General features: G+C 42.2%; 1 protein-coding gene across 1 annotated transcript in view; it reads left to right on the top strand.

Moving 5' to 3' along the window:
* Positions 1-8,641, top strand: part of LOC150066312 (serine/threonine-protein kinase 38-like) — a 28,609-nt gene extending 19,968 nt beyond the window's left edge. The window contains exons 7-10 of the mRNA XM_090329005.1: positions 680-803; positions 3,291-3,386; positions 7,154-7,245; positions 7,585-8,641. Of these exons, the coding sequence (XP_090185131.1) occupies positions 680-803; positions 3,291-3,386; positions 7,154-7,245; positions 7,585-7,712 (440 nt within the window). The 3' untranslated portion in view covers positions 7,713-8,641. The remainder of the gene's footprint in view (positions 1-679; positions 804-3,290; positions 3,387-7,153; positions 7,246-7,584) is intronic.
* The last annotated feature ends 6,447 nt before the right edge of the window (positions 8,642-15,088 follow it).

Here is a 15,088-nt window from a genome sequence, read left to right as displayed (position 1 = left end):
TTGTTCTTAATTTACATATACAATGTGGGTATTTCCTTGAGTGTTGTTGTTTGAACTTACTTACAGATATGAGCAAAAGTAGCTGAACTATTTTAAACTCATTTCTGCCTTCTCAGTATTAAGCACATAATGATAAATACTAGATCCTGTTGCCAGAAGCAAAGTTAACCTCAGCTCTCATGTACCAGAGTTGTAGCACAGCTGATTCCCAGTGATCATACCTGTAATCCTAGACAAATGGTAAGACCCTTATCTCCAACTGCCCAGCAAAGAGCTGGATGAGGAGGTGTGGCTCAGTTGGTACAGTGCTGACCTTGAGTGAAAAAGCTAAGCAAGAGCTCAAGCTTTCATGCCTCAGTACCAGGACAAAAAAAAGAAAGAGAGAAAGAAAGAAAGACAGAAAGAGAGAAAGAAAGACAGAAAGAGAGAAAGAGAGAGAGAAAGAGAGAGACAGACAAGAAGAAAAGAAAAGTCTCCTTAGCTCTTCAGGTGACTTGAGAGGATGGATACCCTAAATCTATTATTGCTATAATATCACTTAAAGTATAAAACTATACATGTTGGCATTACTTTATTGTTATCATAGTATTCAGGGTTATTTTGTTATGGCAAGTATTTGGTAGGTGTAATTTAATTGATCATGAAAATGGATAGAACCTTTGTTTTTCTTACTATGTAGGCTATCCACCTTTCTGTTCTGAAACACCTCAAGAAACATACAGAAAAGTGATGAACTGGAAAGAAACATTAGTATTTCCTCCAGAAGTACCTATCTCTGAGAAAGCAAAGGATTTAATTCTCAGGTTAGTGGTTAACTTCTTGGAGAATTTCAGGATGTCCTAAAACCCAGTCAAATATCTGTTTCATTTTTGTAGAGGGGAGAGAATATTCCTGATCTATACAGACCAGCTTCCTAAAAGGAAGTTCACTGGGAAAATGTGAGAAGAGGAAAAGGAGCTATTTTATGGAATTGAAAACAAAAAAGATTGGTGCAGATACTGATATTTCTTTTTTTTTTTTGCCAGTCCTGGGCTTGTGCTCAGGGTCTGAGCACTGTCCTTGGGCTTTTTCCTCAAAGCTAGCACTCTGCCATTTGAGCCTCAGCACCACTTCTGGCTTTTTTCTATGTATGTGGTACCGAGGAATTGAACCCGGGTCTTCCTGCATGCTAGGCAAGCACTTTACCACTAGGCCAAACTCCCGGCCCTGATACTGATATTTCTTAAAAGCAATATGTCTCAGCCAGATATTGTTGTAATCTTAGCTACTCAGCATGTTGAGATCCAAGAATTGAAGTTTGATCCATAGAAATTCTTAATTTTTTTTTTTTGCCAGTCCTGGGCCTTGCACTGAGGGCATGAGCACTGTCCTTGGCCTTTCTCAAGGCTACAACTCTACCACTTGAGCCACAGCACCACTTCCAGTTTTTTTCTGTTTATGGTACCAAGGAATCAAACCCAGGTCTTCGTACATGCTAGGCAAGCATTCTACCACTAGGCCAAACTTCCTGCCCAAGTTTATCACCAGCTAAACACTAAAAAACTGGAAGTGGCACTGTGGCTCAAAGTGGTAGATGATAGCCTTGAGCAAAAAAAGCTCAGGTGAGTTCAAGTCCCACTACTGACAAAAAAATAAAAATAAAAATGACATTTGGGCCAGGAGTGTAACCTAGTAATAGAGTGCTTGCCTAGCATGCACAAAGTCCTGGGTTTGATTCCTTGGTACCACATACACAGAAGAAGCTGGAAGTGGCTCTGTGGCTCAAGCAGTAGACCATTAACCTTGAACAAAAGTATTCAGGAATAGGGACCAGGAGTTTGGCCTAGTGGTTAAAGTGCTTGCCTAGCATGCATGAAGACCCGGGTTCGATTCCTCGGTACCACATACATAGAAAAAAGCCGGAAGTGGTGCTGAGGCTCAAGTGGTAGAGCTCTAGCCTTGAGAAAGTCCAAGGACAGTGCTCAGGCCCTGAGCTCAAGCCCAGGACTGGCAAAAAAAAAAAGTATTCAGGAATAGTACCCAGGCTCTGAGTTCAAGCCCTAGGACTGGCAAAAAAATTAAAAAAAAAAATTGATGACCCAATGCTGTTGGAGAGAAAAAAGGAAAATAAGAGGTCTGTATATGAAATCTAAGCAAAACTTCCATTCTTTTCATCAACAAGAGGAAATTTTGTACTGTTTTATGTGGCTGCAAAGAACATATACATGAGATTTGATGGTTGATATTGTATAAAATCTCCGAAGTGATGCAGCCATTCTACTTTTTTTTTAGTTTAGTCTTTTTTTTATTAAGGAATTTATTAACATTGATTTTTATATCATATTTCAAATTACATGTTTAACAAACAAGTGTTCAAGAAGGGAATCTGTATACAATCACTGGCACTTAGTTTTTAGAACATAATCAAAATTAGGCTATATATCATAGATACATATTAATTTATGAAATAAAACAGTATATCGATAGAGTCATAGGTTTTATGTCTGTGTAGATGTGTTTATGTTTCCAATAGCCATTCTACTTTTAGCAATTGTGTGTGTGTGGCTCATGCCTGTAATCCTAGCTACTTGGGATGCTGAAGTCTGAGGATCATAGTTAGAAGCCAGCCTGGTGGGAACCAGCAAAAAGCTGCAAGTGAAACTGTGACTCAAGTGGCAGAAAGCCACTCTTCAGCAAAAAAGACAATGTCCAGGGCCTGAGTTCAGTCCCCAGTACAAATGTTCATGTGTACATGCATGCAAGCCCACACACGCGCACATACACACATAGACACGACAGAAAAAAGGAAAAATGGAAAATAAAATAATGAATTCATTAAGGGTATTTGACTTTGGAGTTTCTAAATTAGAAAACAAAGTGCCCTTAAAGTATTAGCATTTTATCAATGTTAAGCGTGAATATTATTAATGTAGGCAATCAGAAATGGCCTCAAAATATTTAGAATCATTTTTCTGAATAGTGCCATTTTCCACAATAAACACAGCAAAACTTAAGTACATAATTGCAGCTCTGCCTTACGTCTGTAATCCTAGCTACTCAGGATGCTGAGATCTGAGGATCAATATTCAAAGCCAATCCAGGCACAAAAGGACCTGAGACTCTTATTGCCAATTAATCACTAGAAAACTAGCCATGAGCTGAAGAGCTTGGGGACAGCACGCAGGCAGAGTTCAAGCCCCATGACCCACCAAAAAAAAAATGTTAAAAAAACCTAAACCATACGAAACAATACAACTTGTAATTTATATATTAAATGTAATTTATATATTACTTTCTCTTTCTTCCTCTAGATTTTGTATTGACTCTGAAAATAGAATTGGGAATAATGGAGTAGAGGAAATAAAAGGTCATCCCTTTTTTGAAGGTGTAGATTGGGGGCACATCAGGTATGTTCCAAAGGTTTTGAATCAGAAGCTTTCTAGATTTAGTGGGTAGCTCTGTCTGATACAGTGCAAGAAGTAGCACCGTTAAAATGTTACTATGTCAGGATTTTGTTGTTGATGTTGTTAGTTGTATGTGTGTGTTTTGAAGGTGGGGAGACTTCACCTCAGGGTCTCAGACCATTATTTAGCTTTTTCATTGAAGGCTGACACTCTAACCACTTGAGTCATACCTCCACTTTCAGCATTTTGCCGGTTCATTGGAAATAAGAGTCTCACAGACTTCTCTACCTGGGTCAAGTTTGAACCAGTATCCTCAGATCTCAGCTTCCTGAGTAGCTAGGATTATAAGTGTGAGCCACTGGTGCCTGTCTAGAATTTATTTATTTATTTACTTACTTACTTCTGCAAGTCCTGGTGCTTGAATTCAGGGTTTGTGCACTGTCTCTGAGCTTTTGGCTCAAGGATAGCTAGTCCTGACTCTTAACTGCTAAATGTTTATAGTTATCGAAGTATACAGAGATCATTTCATTGATATATTTCAACTATTGTCTCACACTTTTTAAGATTGGAAAGATGTTTGAAGACTGCCAGTCCAGTCTCTTGGTTTTATAATCAGAGAGCAGTTGTAGAACAGGGACTTAACTGCCCAACTTCATACTAACAGTTGAGCTCAGATATCCAGGATCTATGGTTCTAACTAAACTGAGTTACACTTAATGTATAAAGAAGGTGTAATAATTATGGCTATGTACATATTTTAAGCATCAGTAATTATAAAATCTTTTTTTTAAACAAAATTGCTGGGCTGAGAGCCTAGAAGTCTATCTGAAATGTTTCCCAGGTGATTCTCATGTTCATCCATTTTTGGCCCCAGTATTAGAACAATCTGAATTTTGTTATAAGGATAACTTCAATATCTCTCAGCCTTTAATCAAAGACATTTCTCTGTGGTTATTTCTCTTTCTCTCTTTTTTTAAAGTTGTATTTTATTGTTGAGGTGATGTATAGGGGGTACAGTTAGATTTGTCAGATAGTGGGTATATCACTTCCTGAACATTGATACCCCTTTCCCGGTTTTTCTCCCACTTGCCCTCTTCCCACCCCCTTCCAATCACCTTGGTTTTCCCCTTCCCTTTCCTATTTGAAATAAACATATATACAATATACCAGCTTCCAAAGTCAGATACAGTAACAACAGGAAATAAACCATAAGGGGAAAAAAAAGAAAACTTCACATAGTATATTAAGAACAGCAATCATAAAGGTAAACCTCTTGTTTTCATATTTTGGAGATCATTTCTCTTAGCCTCATCCTATAAGGCCATATGTACATAGCTTTTGAGTATAAAATTTTTTAACAAACTTCAATTTTCCTTTTCCTTAAGTAGCTCTTTTCTTTTCTTTTTTTTTCCACTTAAAAAATAGCATGCTAGGGCCGGGAGCTTAGCCTAGTGTTAGGGTACTTGCCTAGCATGCACGAAGACCCAGGTTCATTTCCTCGGTACCACGTACATAGAGAAAAAAAAGCTGGACGGGGCCGGGAGTTTGGCCTAGTGGTTAAAGTGCTTGCCTAGCATGCATGAAGACCTGGGTTCGATTCCTCGGTACCACATACATAGAAAAAAGTCGGAAGTGGTGCTGAGGCTCAAGTGGTAGAGTTCTAGCCTTGAGAAAATCCAAGGACAGTGCTCAGGCCCTGAGCTAAAGCCCAGGACTGGCAAAAAAAAAAAAAAAAGAAAGAAAAAAAAGCCGGAAGTGGTGCTGAGGCTCAAGTGGTAGAGCTCTAGCCTTGAGAAAGCCCAAGGACAGTGCTCAGGCCTTGAGCTCAAGCCCAGAACTGGCAAAAAAAAAATAGCATGCTAGAGCCAGGAATTTGGCCTAATGGTAGAGTGCTTGCGTAGCATGCACTGAGTTCAATTCCTCAGTACCACATACATAGAAAAAGAGCCAGAACTGGTGCTGTGGCTCAAGTGGTAGAACACTAGCCTTGAGAAAGCCCAAGGATAGTACTCAGGCTCTGAGTTCAAGCCCCAGGACTGGCAAAAATAAGTAGCATGCTAGACTGTGAGCACAATGACTCATGCCTGCAATCTCAGCTACTTGGAAAGTAGTAGTTGAAAAGATTGTGGGGGAGATCCATTTTTGCTCCAGCAAAAAGTGACAGAGGGCCCAGTGTGGTGGCTCACGCCTTTAATCCTAGCTACTCAGGAGACTAAGATTGTTCAAAGCCAGCCTAGGCACTAAAGACCGTGAGACTCTTCACTAGAAAATGGGAAGTGAGACTGAGGCTCAAGGGGTAGGGTGGTAGCCTTGAGCTGAAGAGCTCAGGAACAATGCCCAGGTCCAAAGTTGAAAGCCCATGATCCCCCATTCCATACCCCCCCCAAAAAAAGTGGCAGAGGCTGGACATTGGTAGCTCATGCCAGTCATTCTAGCTTTCAGGAGGCTAGGATCTGAGCATTGTGGTTTGATGCCACCACAGGCAGGAAAGTCCATGAGCTTCTTCCCTCCTATTAACTACTAATTTCTCCTTTCTTTCTTTCTTTTCCTTCCTTCCTTCCTTCCTTCCTTCCTTCCTTCCTTCCTTCCTTCCTTCCTTCCCAGTTGTAGGGTTTAAACTCAAGGCCTGGGCACCATCCTTGGGCTTTCTCAAGACTGCCTCTCTACCACTTTAGCTGCAGCACAACTTCTGGCTTTTTCTATGTATCTAGTACTGAGGAATGGAACCCAGGGCTTCATGCATGCTAGGCAAGTACTGTACAACTAGGTCACACTGTTTGGGGGCCCAGCCCCAAAAAAGTTTTTTTAAAGGTCGAGGTGAAACCGTGGCTCAAGTGTAGAGTGCTAGCCTTGAGCTAAAAAAAGCTCAGAGACAGCACCCAAGACCAGCATCAACAAAACAAAACAAGAAGGGGCCGGGAGTTTGGCCTAGTGGTAGAGTGCTTGCCTTGCATGCACGAAGACCCTGATTCGATTCCTCGGTACCACATACATAGAAAAAGCCGGAAGTGGTGCTATGGCTTAGGTGGTAGAGCTCTAGCCTTGAGAAAACCCAAAGACAGTGCTCAGTTCCTGAGTTCAAGCCCCAGGACTGGCAAAAACCAAAGCCAAAACCAAAACATAGCAACATAACCTATAAAGCTAGGTATGGTGGTATTCCTCTATCATCCCAACTACATGGGAGGCATAAATAAGAGGAGCATAGTGCAGGTTTGTCCTGGACAAAAAAAAAATAAAGAAAAAAAAGGACTGGAGATTGTTGTTCAAATGGTAGAGCGCTTGGTATGCAAACCTAAGTTCAAACCCTACTGTTGTCAGAATAAATGGATGGATGAATGGAGCATAATAAAAGTTCAAATTAATTGACACATTAAAAAATTATACTCAAACTTGGGGCTGGGAGTTTGGCCTAGTGGTAGAGTGCTTGCCTAGCATGCGCAGACTCAGGTTCAATTCCTTGGTACATAGGAATTAAAAATACATAGGAAAAAGCTAGAAGTGGTTCTGTGGCTCAAGTGGTAGAGCACTAGCCTTGAGAAAACCCAAGAACCGTGCTTAGCCCCTGAGCCAAACCCCAGGACTTGTAAAACAAACAAAAAAATTATACTCAACTAGTTTGAAATCTACTTTTTATTTTCAAGTTGACATTAAATGTCTTTGGCCATTCGAATATTTATAAAATAGCATACAGAGTTTTCAGGAATTATTTGTTGAACACTTAAGAGTTCAAGAGCACTTTTTCATGTTTTTTTTGCTTCCTATTTTTATAGGGAAAGGCCAGCAGCAATCCCTATAGAAATCAAAAGTATTGATGACACTTCAAATTTTGATGACTTCCCCGAATCTGATATCTTACAACCAGGTAAGGGAGTTTTACACTAAGTTGTCATTCAAAAGTTGAAGGTGAGCTGGGCACAGATGGCTGAACACTTGTAATCCTGGCTATTCAGGAGGCTGAGATCTGAGGATCACAATTCAAATCCAGCTCTGGCATGAAAGTCCATGAGACATTTACATCTAAGTAACCACTGGAAAACTGTAAGTGGCACTGTGGCTCAAGTGCTAGAGCACTAGCCTTGAGCTGAGGAGCTCAGGACAGTGCCCAGTCCCAGAGTTCAAACCCCATGACCAATCCCCCCCCCCAAAAATGTTGATGGTAATGATATTTCACTAATTATAATCTTTTGCTTTTTTTCTCTAGTGCCAAATACCACAGAACCGGACTACAAATCCAAAGACTGGGTTTTTCTCAATTATACCTATAAAAGGTTCGAAGGGTTGACCCAGCGTGGCACTATTCCCATATACATGAAAGCTGGGAAATTGTGAATGAAGGTCACCTTGACCCACAGCCAAGAGAACTCAGGTAGATGCCTCACAAGGCTGGCTTGGAAATCTAAGACACTGAAGACTGTGGTGCTTACTGACTGGAGAGGGAATGCTTCAAGTTTAAGGGTTTCTAGGACTACTATAGGAATGGGTTGGCAGTGCCAGCTGGCTATTTTTTAAAAATATTTTATTATTTTTGTTAATTATACGAAGGTACTAGAGTACAAGGAATGTACATCCCTTTCTAACTGCACTACCTACATGCATATGAAGGTTTTATTCTGCCTGTGTGTGCCGAGGCTTTGAACTGTAACCACTCTAGTCAGTTTAGGAGAAATACATATCCTTTAAATCCAGGTAGGGTAACGTGTAACACTGTGGTCTGGCTCATTTTGCTGATTTATTGCACATGTTCTGGATCTATGAAATCAGTAAAAGTCACCTTCCACAGTTAGAGATAGAATATCCACCCTGCTGGTTTGGACATCTATAGAATATGAAGACAATTTCAGTTTTAAAGACATTTAAAAAGAAATATACTAACTACATCTTTAAAAAGTAGAATTTATTATCAAGTTACTATACAAACTCCACAGTCAGCGGTGATGTTTCTAATGAGGAAGAAATTTAACACCTTCACTCAAATACTCCACTAAGATACTTAATTTAACTATAGAAATATTGATGAGCTTTATTTATATTCATAATCTATATACTCATAGGGAAATATCCTGTATAATATAAAATATAAAGTTGCTTTTCCTGTAGCAGGAGAAATTTTTTTTGACAAGAAGACATGACAATAAATTGAATTTCAGAAATGATCATGAAGGCTATTTGTAGAACCTATTTTTATTTATATTTTTTAATGTTAAATTTCTGATCATGTGAAAAAAGTCTTGCAGAAAACTAAGAGCTAACTTACTTTGGTTTTCTAGAAAGTTACTACATATCATAGCTGATAACCTTTTAGGACTTCTGATGAGATTTTTTTCCTTTGATAAACTTGTAGTACTGTGTGAATGTCTTTATTTATGCTCCAAAATTACCAAAGAATCTGAACAGAGTGGAGCTCATATAGAAATACTATATTCAAATAGGAAAGATTTTGTTAACCCTGTTTGGGTTCAGTTCCATTATTGTGCTGATACCATGGAAGCAAAGAAGGAGAACAGGTCAGAGGGTTGTCATTAGAGCGACTGGATTGATAATGTCACATCAAATTATCTTATTTACCCAAGAATCAAGCAGTCTTTAGTTACTCAATATTTTAATTGTAAATTGACCTTTCAAGGTTTTGGCGCTACAGTTGAGAAATAATATAATGACTTAATGTTTATTCTGTTAATTGATAGGATTACAGATCCTCAGTTCCAAACCTTAAGTGACGATTTTTGTGTAGGAATGTCTTTCCTAAGAGCAAAGAATTATATACAAGTATTATGCATATCTACAAAAGCTTTTATAAATGTGCTGCTAGTAACTCCACCAAGTACCAGTGAGGCCATTCTAGTGTCCTCCCATCCTCTTGTCTTTGTATGTTCAAGGATTTGGTGAGCCCTTATGTGTTAGAGTCCATCTCTGCTTTTCTAGGTAATCAGTGATTTGATTTCATGGACATAATATCAATGGGGAGTGAAATAGGGTGCTTGAGCTAAGAAATGCCATCTTGCCATCTTAATAAACGTTAAGACAAGATGGGACTTGCTGAGAATTCTAGAAGTAATAGATGACATTCTTTGGTTGCAGAAATGTCATGATCTTAGGCTCCAGGAAACATGTTCCCTGTAGATAACTGCACTTCTGATTATTTCCCTAGAGTCTACTCTGCCTGTTCATGACCCTTTTATTAGAAGTAAATAGCCACATCTACATTGCTGTGTTTTATGTATATTGTTTCTTTGAAGGCTACTAAGTCTTGCTCTCCACCCCAAGTATGTGATTTTTGTTTTTAAAAACTTAGTTCAAGCTCTGCTAGTGGCTGCTGGTCTTTGAGGAAGGAGTTCACCATGCAGTCACTGGCTTTCTAATAATGACTCCCAATTTGATTTGTTTTTCCTCCATATCATAAGCAGCAGCTGCTTCAAGTGACTGGGCATCCTTCTCTCCTTCTTTCTTTTACCCCTTTTGCTTCTTTTTCTTGTTTGTCCTGAGGTACAGTGCACTGTTCCTGAGCCTTTTCTCTCAAGGCTAGTGCTGTACCACTTGAGCCACTGCTACCCTAATGGCTTTTTTGGTACATAGTTGGAGACATGAGTGTCACTCACTTTCCTGCATGGGCTAGCTTCAACTCAAAATCTTCAGATCTCAGTCTCCTCAGAAGCTAGGATTGCAGGGGTGACCTACCCACACCCAGCAACAAATGACCAAGTTTGGCAGTGGTTCATTCTATAGCAAGAAATAATGAAAGTACTTTCTGGGGCCATCATGTGGTAGAGACTGTGTGGGGAAAGGAACAGAAGTAAGAAGGTTTCCTGTCCTCACTGTTATTAGGCCCCCAGGAAATAAAACTGCAGAAATGCTCTTTCATATGCTTGCATGTGTGCACATGTGCACACACACACATACACGCACACACATCAGCATTAATACTGAAAAGATGGTAACTAGCTATGTATGTATGTATGTATGTATGTATGTATGTATGTATGTATGTATGTATGTAAATTGAGCTATGGCTTGGTTAGTAGAATGTGAGCCTCAAGCAAAATAACTCAGTGAAATTGCACAGCTCCCAAGTTAAAGGCTGAGTATTAGCATAAAAAATCTGATATATGCATACACACATATATGGTATATGTATATCTATATTTAAATATATATTTAAATTTTCATTTACATGAGTGATATATAGAGAGATAGATTTCTAGATGTCTAGATGTCTAGATCAAAGTGTATATGTGTGTGTAGATTGGCAGCAGAGAAATTTGATCTATGGCATGGCAGTTTCTAGATACACTCTATTGCTGAGTCGTCTGCCCTTTCTACAATGGTTATATTTGAGATAGGGTCTTCCTTGTGACAATGACTGCACATAGAGTTAGGTTTCCTAGTTCAGACTTCCTCCTGTGATTATGGGTGGCTTCAACTGGACTGGGCCCCATCTTTTTTTTTCCTCTCTGTGTCTGTTGTGGGGCTAGAACTCAAAGCCTGGGGCAATGTACATGAGTTATTTTGTTCAAGGTTAGTGCTCTACCACTTGCATGCCCACTTCCAGCTTTCTGGTGACTAATAGTAAATAAGAGTCTCAAAAACTTTCTTGCTCAGGCTGATTTTGAATAGCCATCATCAGATCTCAGCCTCCTGAGTAGCTCAGATTACAGGATGGCCTACTAAAACCAAGTGCAGCTCCATTTCTTTTTTTTTTTTTGTAAGATTGGGGTGGGGGATGTGACACCATTGTTCAGTTCATTGCATGGTGTTACACAGGTCTAAGTTAAAAGTGGACCAGAAGTTTTTTGTTTATTTTTTTATTGTAATTAATAAAAGGGTTACATGATATTTGCCAGATAGAAGGTGCATTAATTCACATACATTGATACCCTTTCACATGTCTTGGTACCCTTTACACCCCTTTCCTCCTCCCCCCCATCTTGGTTTTCCCCCCTTCCCTATCAAATTTCAAATAACCAAATACAAATAAATCCAATATATCAGATAACAAAGTGAGATACTGTAACAATATGAGATAACCAAGGGACAGCAAAAGAGATGAGAGACAACATAGTACATTAAGGACAACAATCATTCATTATATGGCTTTTGTTTTTATATCCTAGAGGTCCTTTCCATTAGCTTCATACTGTATGGCCTTATGTATCTAGGTTTTGCTCTATTGCAGATCTCTGCTAGTAGAGCCCAAGGTTTCTACTGATTATGACAAATGAGGGAAACCATTGAGCCTAATTTCCTTTGAGTCTGGCTTACTTCACTTAATATGATTTTTTCTAAGACTTTCCATTTCCTAACAAATGGGGCGCTATTGTTTTTAAGTGACAATGGATAGAAGGACAATTCTACTCATTGCAAGTTAATCCTCTCATTGAGCTGCTCCCCCACCCCCACCCCAAGATGCACATAAACAGAGAGGATGGTGGTGTTAGCATGGCCATATAATGGTGTTTTAAAAACCAAACCAGGCCCAAACCCCAGGAATTCCTAGGAAGTTCTAGCCCCTTCTTATGACAAATACAGTGACACAGTGAAGGGTAGAGTAAGTAAATTGATTACAAGGCAGACATCTTCAGAATAAGATGGAATTCTGGCCACATCCTTCAACCATGTCCTTAGGCCTAGGGTGTGTCTAGGGATGTGAGAATGTGCTACATAGAAACATCTAGGGCGGCCTGAGACGCTCATGTTCCTTGAGCCAGGAGCTACTCGGTAGGTGATGGAGGCACTGAGTGGTGTCCTGTGAATCTGTGCATGTCCTTCCTGAGATTTGATTGTGCTGTGGTCTGTAAATCAGCCAGGGATGGGTCAGGTGAGGCCAGAGCAGCTGGCATGTGACTCCATTGTGATGTTACCCATCTCTCCTGGCTGGGGGTGGGAGACTTCAGGCTGACCACGCCCCTTCATTTGCATACATCCGATCGACCTATGGCCTGGGAGCATTCGGGCCACGCCCACAAACAAGCCTAGTTGCCTAATGTCCCTTGGATTCCATGATTCCAGCTCTCACTTTGCCAGGAGTTGACCAGGTGGACACAGCTCCGGCCCTTGTGGGAGCATGAAGACCGGCCGAAACTGCGGGAGCCCCACGACCACCCCAGGGCAGTGTGAGGCCCCCGAGGAGCCTCCCAAAGGCCCCAAAGATCCTGAGCAGACTGTGCCAGGGTTCCCCGAGCAGAATGAGGTGGGTACCTCCCTAGCACACGTGCTGCAGGCCACCACCCGCGTCCACGCACATCTGCAGGATCTCTCCAGCCAAGTGCACACAGCGAGGCTCCGAGCCGGTCAGCTGGGGGACGCCCTGCGCCATCTCCACAGAGGGAGCGAGGCCTTGCAGATGAGAGTCCAAAGGATGCAGGACAGCCTGTCTGCTCAGGGCCAGAGCCAGGAGGAGGAGGAGAAGGGGAAGGAGGAGGAACAGGAGGAGGAGGAGGAGAAGGGGAAGGTAGAGGAGGACGAGGAGGAGGAGGAGGACAACGACAACGACGAGAATGAGGACGAGGCCAAGGAAGGGGAGCAGGAGCAGGAGCAGGAGCATCAGGAGCAGGAGGAGGAGGAGGAGGAGGAGAAGGATGAGACCATGGAGGAGGAGTAGGAAGAGCAGGATCTCAGGCGCCTCAGGTGGCCCTGGGCCTGCAGCGCCCAAGGAGCTGGCAGCCACCCAGACCCCTGCTGCCCCGCCCAGCCCCGATGGCACGTGCCCCTTGCTCATCCCCATCCCGGAGCAGCACCGCAGTGAGCAGCGGGAGCCTTGCCTCGCTGGCCACCCACAGCCCCTTCCCGGGCCTCGCCGGGCCTGGAGCCTCGGGAGCCTCACTGGCCACATCCTGCAGCTTCCCTGGCTCCTGAAGGCCGTGGCCCACGCAGTCATGGATGACAAGTTTGCCTCCCCTGCCCAGCTGATGATGAGCTGGTGGAGGTCGTGGTGCTTCCCTGAGTTCTGAGAGCCACCGGGAGAGGACAGGGCTCGGCCCCACACCACCCCTGTCACCCCAGTTCCCGACACCCCAAATCCTTACGCTGGGTCTCCAGCAAGGCCAGACAGCGTGGCACAAGCAGTGCCCTGGGTTCCCGCCTGGCACAGGCACATGGGCAGGTCCACTGCACCCGCCCTCTCAGGCTTCCTCATGGAAGAGCGAACTGCAGCTCACAAGGCCCAGACCCTGGGCAACTGGACCAACTCTAGGGCCATCAGCAAAGCCTTCGTGGGACTGACTGTATGTTATGTTCAGAGCCCACAGGGAGTCTGATGGGAGGAGTGGAATCAAACCTGAACCAAGAAAAGAGAATTGCTGCTGAGTCACTGAGAAGGGCTGGTGGTAAGGACTGCAACAAAGACAAGTTTTCTCACCATAGAACTTGGGGAGTGTTCATGAGTTAATATAGTTTTACATTTTATGATTGCATACATTTTTTACTATATTTTTATCTAATTTTTCACACTGCATTCACTTTTTTTGTTTCAAATGTCACAATAGGCAAACTGACAGGTGAAAGCTGAGTAAATGTAAGAAAAGAAAAACATCATCTAAGCTGAATATTTTGCAAAAATGAGAATCGAGATATATTGTAATTCAAAACTGCGTATCAAATGTAGCACTTACTGTAATAGAAATCCACATATAGTATATAAGATGTACACTTTTGCATTGAAACATGTTGTCATATATAGTACATAATTTTGTAGAATAAAATATAATATTCCAATTCATTCTTCATGGTTCTTTTTTGCTTCCAAAAAGAAGCCATTAGAAAGTCTGAAATTCTTTGACTTGTGGAGGTGACCTGCACTGTGTGTGTGTGCAGGGCCGGTCCATCCTGCCAGCTCAGGACACAACACTGCTGACAGGAAAGGAAGGAGAGGGCCAGCCTCCCCCACAAGGTCATTCTCACCACCAGGCCTCACTCTGCAGCCTCTTCCTGTGGAACATGGCTAGAGCGGCCTCTGAGAGCCTTGAATCTGCAGGTGGGAAAGGAATCTCAGGGCCCCCAGTCCCTTGGCTCCCTGAGTAGCAGGGCTCTCATCCCAAAGCACTCTCTGCAACAAGTTTCTCTTTTTAGACCTCTAATCCTCAGCTCCTGCTGGGAGCTGCAAGCAGATGTACATACCAGAGAAATCAGGCCCAACAGTCAGGTGGACAAAAGCAAGAATGAGCTGAGAGGACCAAGTCAGGGTACTGCAGAAGGGAAGGGTGACCAGTGATCATTCTATACCAGGATCTCCTGTACCAGGATGGTCTCCAGTACCAGGTGATCTCTTGTACCAGGGCCAGCAGATTACACCTAACAGAAGTGAGCTAGAAAACTGTGGAATCGTGACAAAATGAATGCACTGAGCTCGAGAGAAAAGGATAGCAAGATTATTAAAAGCACAAGTAGAGTACAAGCCCAACCCCAGTGACCCAGGCCTGTCATCTTACCTACAGAGGAGGCTTAGGTCTCAGGGTGTGCAGTTTGAAACACGCCTGGGTAAAAAAAAAGGCTGCAAGAGAATTATTTCCAGTCAATCTCCAAAAAAACAAAAAGTGGAAGTTCAGCTGTGGCTAAAGTCTTTGAGTGCCAGCCTTTAGCACAAAAGCTCAAGAACAGGCTGGGAATCTGTCTTTGGCTTAGTGGTAGAGTGCTTGCTTGGCATGCAGGAAGCCCTGGGTTTGATTCCTTAGTACCACGTACACATGAAAAAAGCTAGTAGTAGTACTACTGCT

The sequence above is a fragment of the Megascapheus bottae genome, chromosome 2, assembly GCF_031878675.1.
Source record: "Megascapheus bottae isolate mThoBot1 chromosome 2, mThoBot2.hap1, whole genome shotgun sequence".
In the NCBI taxonomy this organism is placed as follows: Eukaryota; Metazoa; Chordata; class Mammalia; order Rodentia; family Geomyidae; genus Megascapheus; species Megascapheus bottae.
Note: the sequence above shows the minus strand (reverse complement) of the source record. Positions and strands in the feature narration are given on the sequence as shown.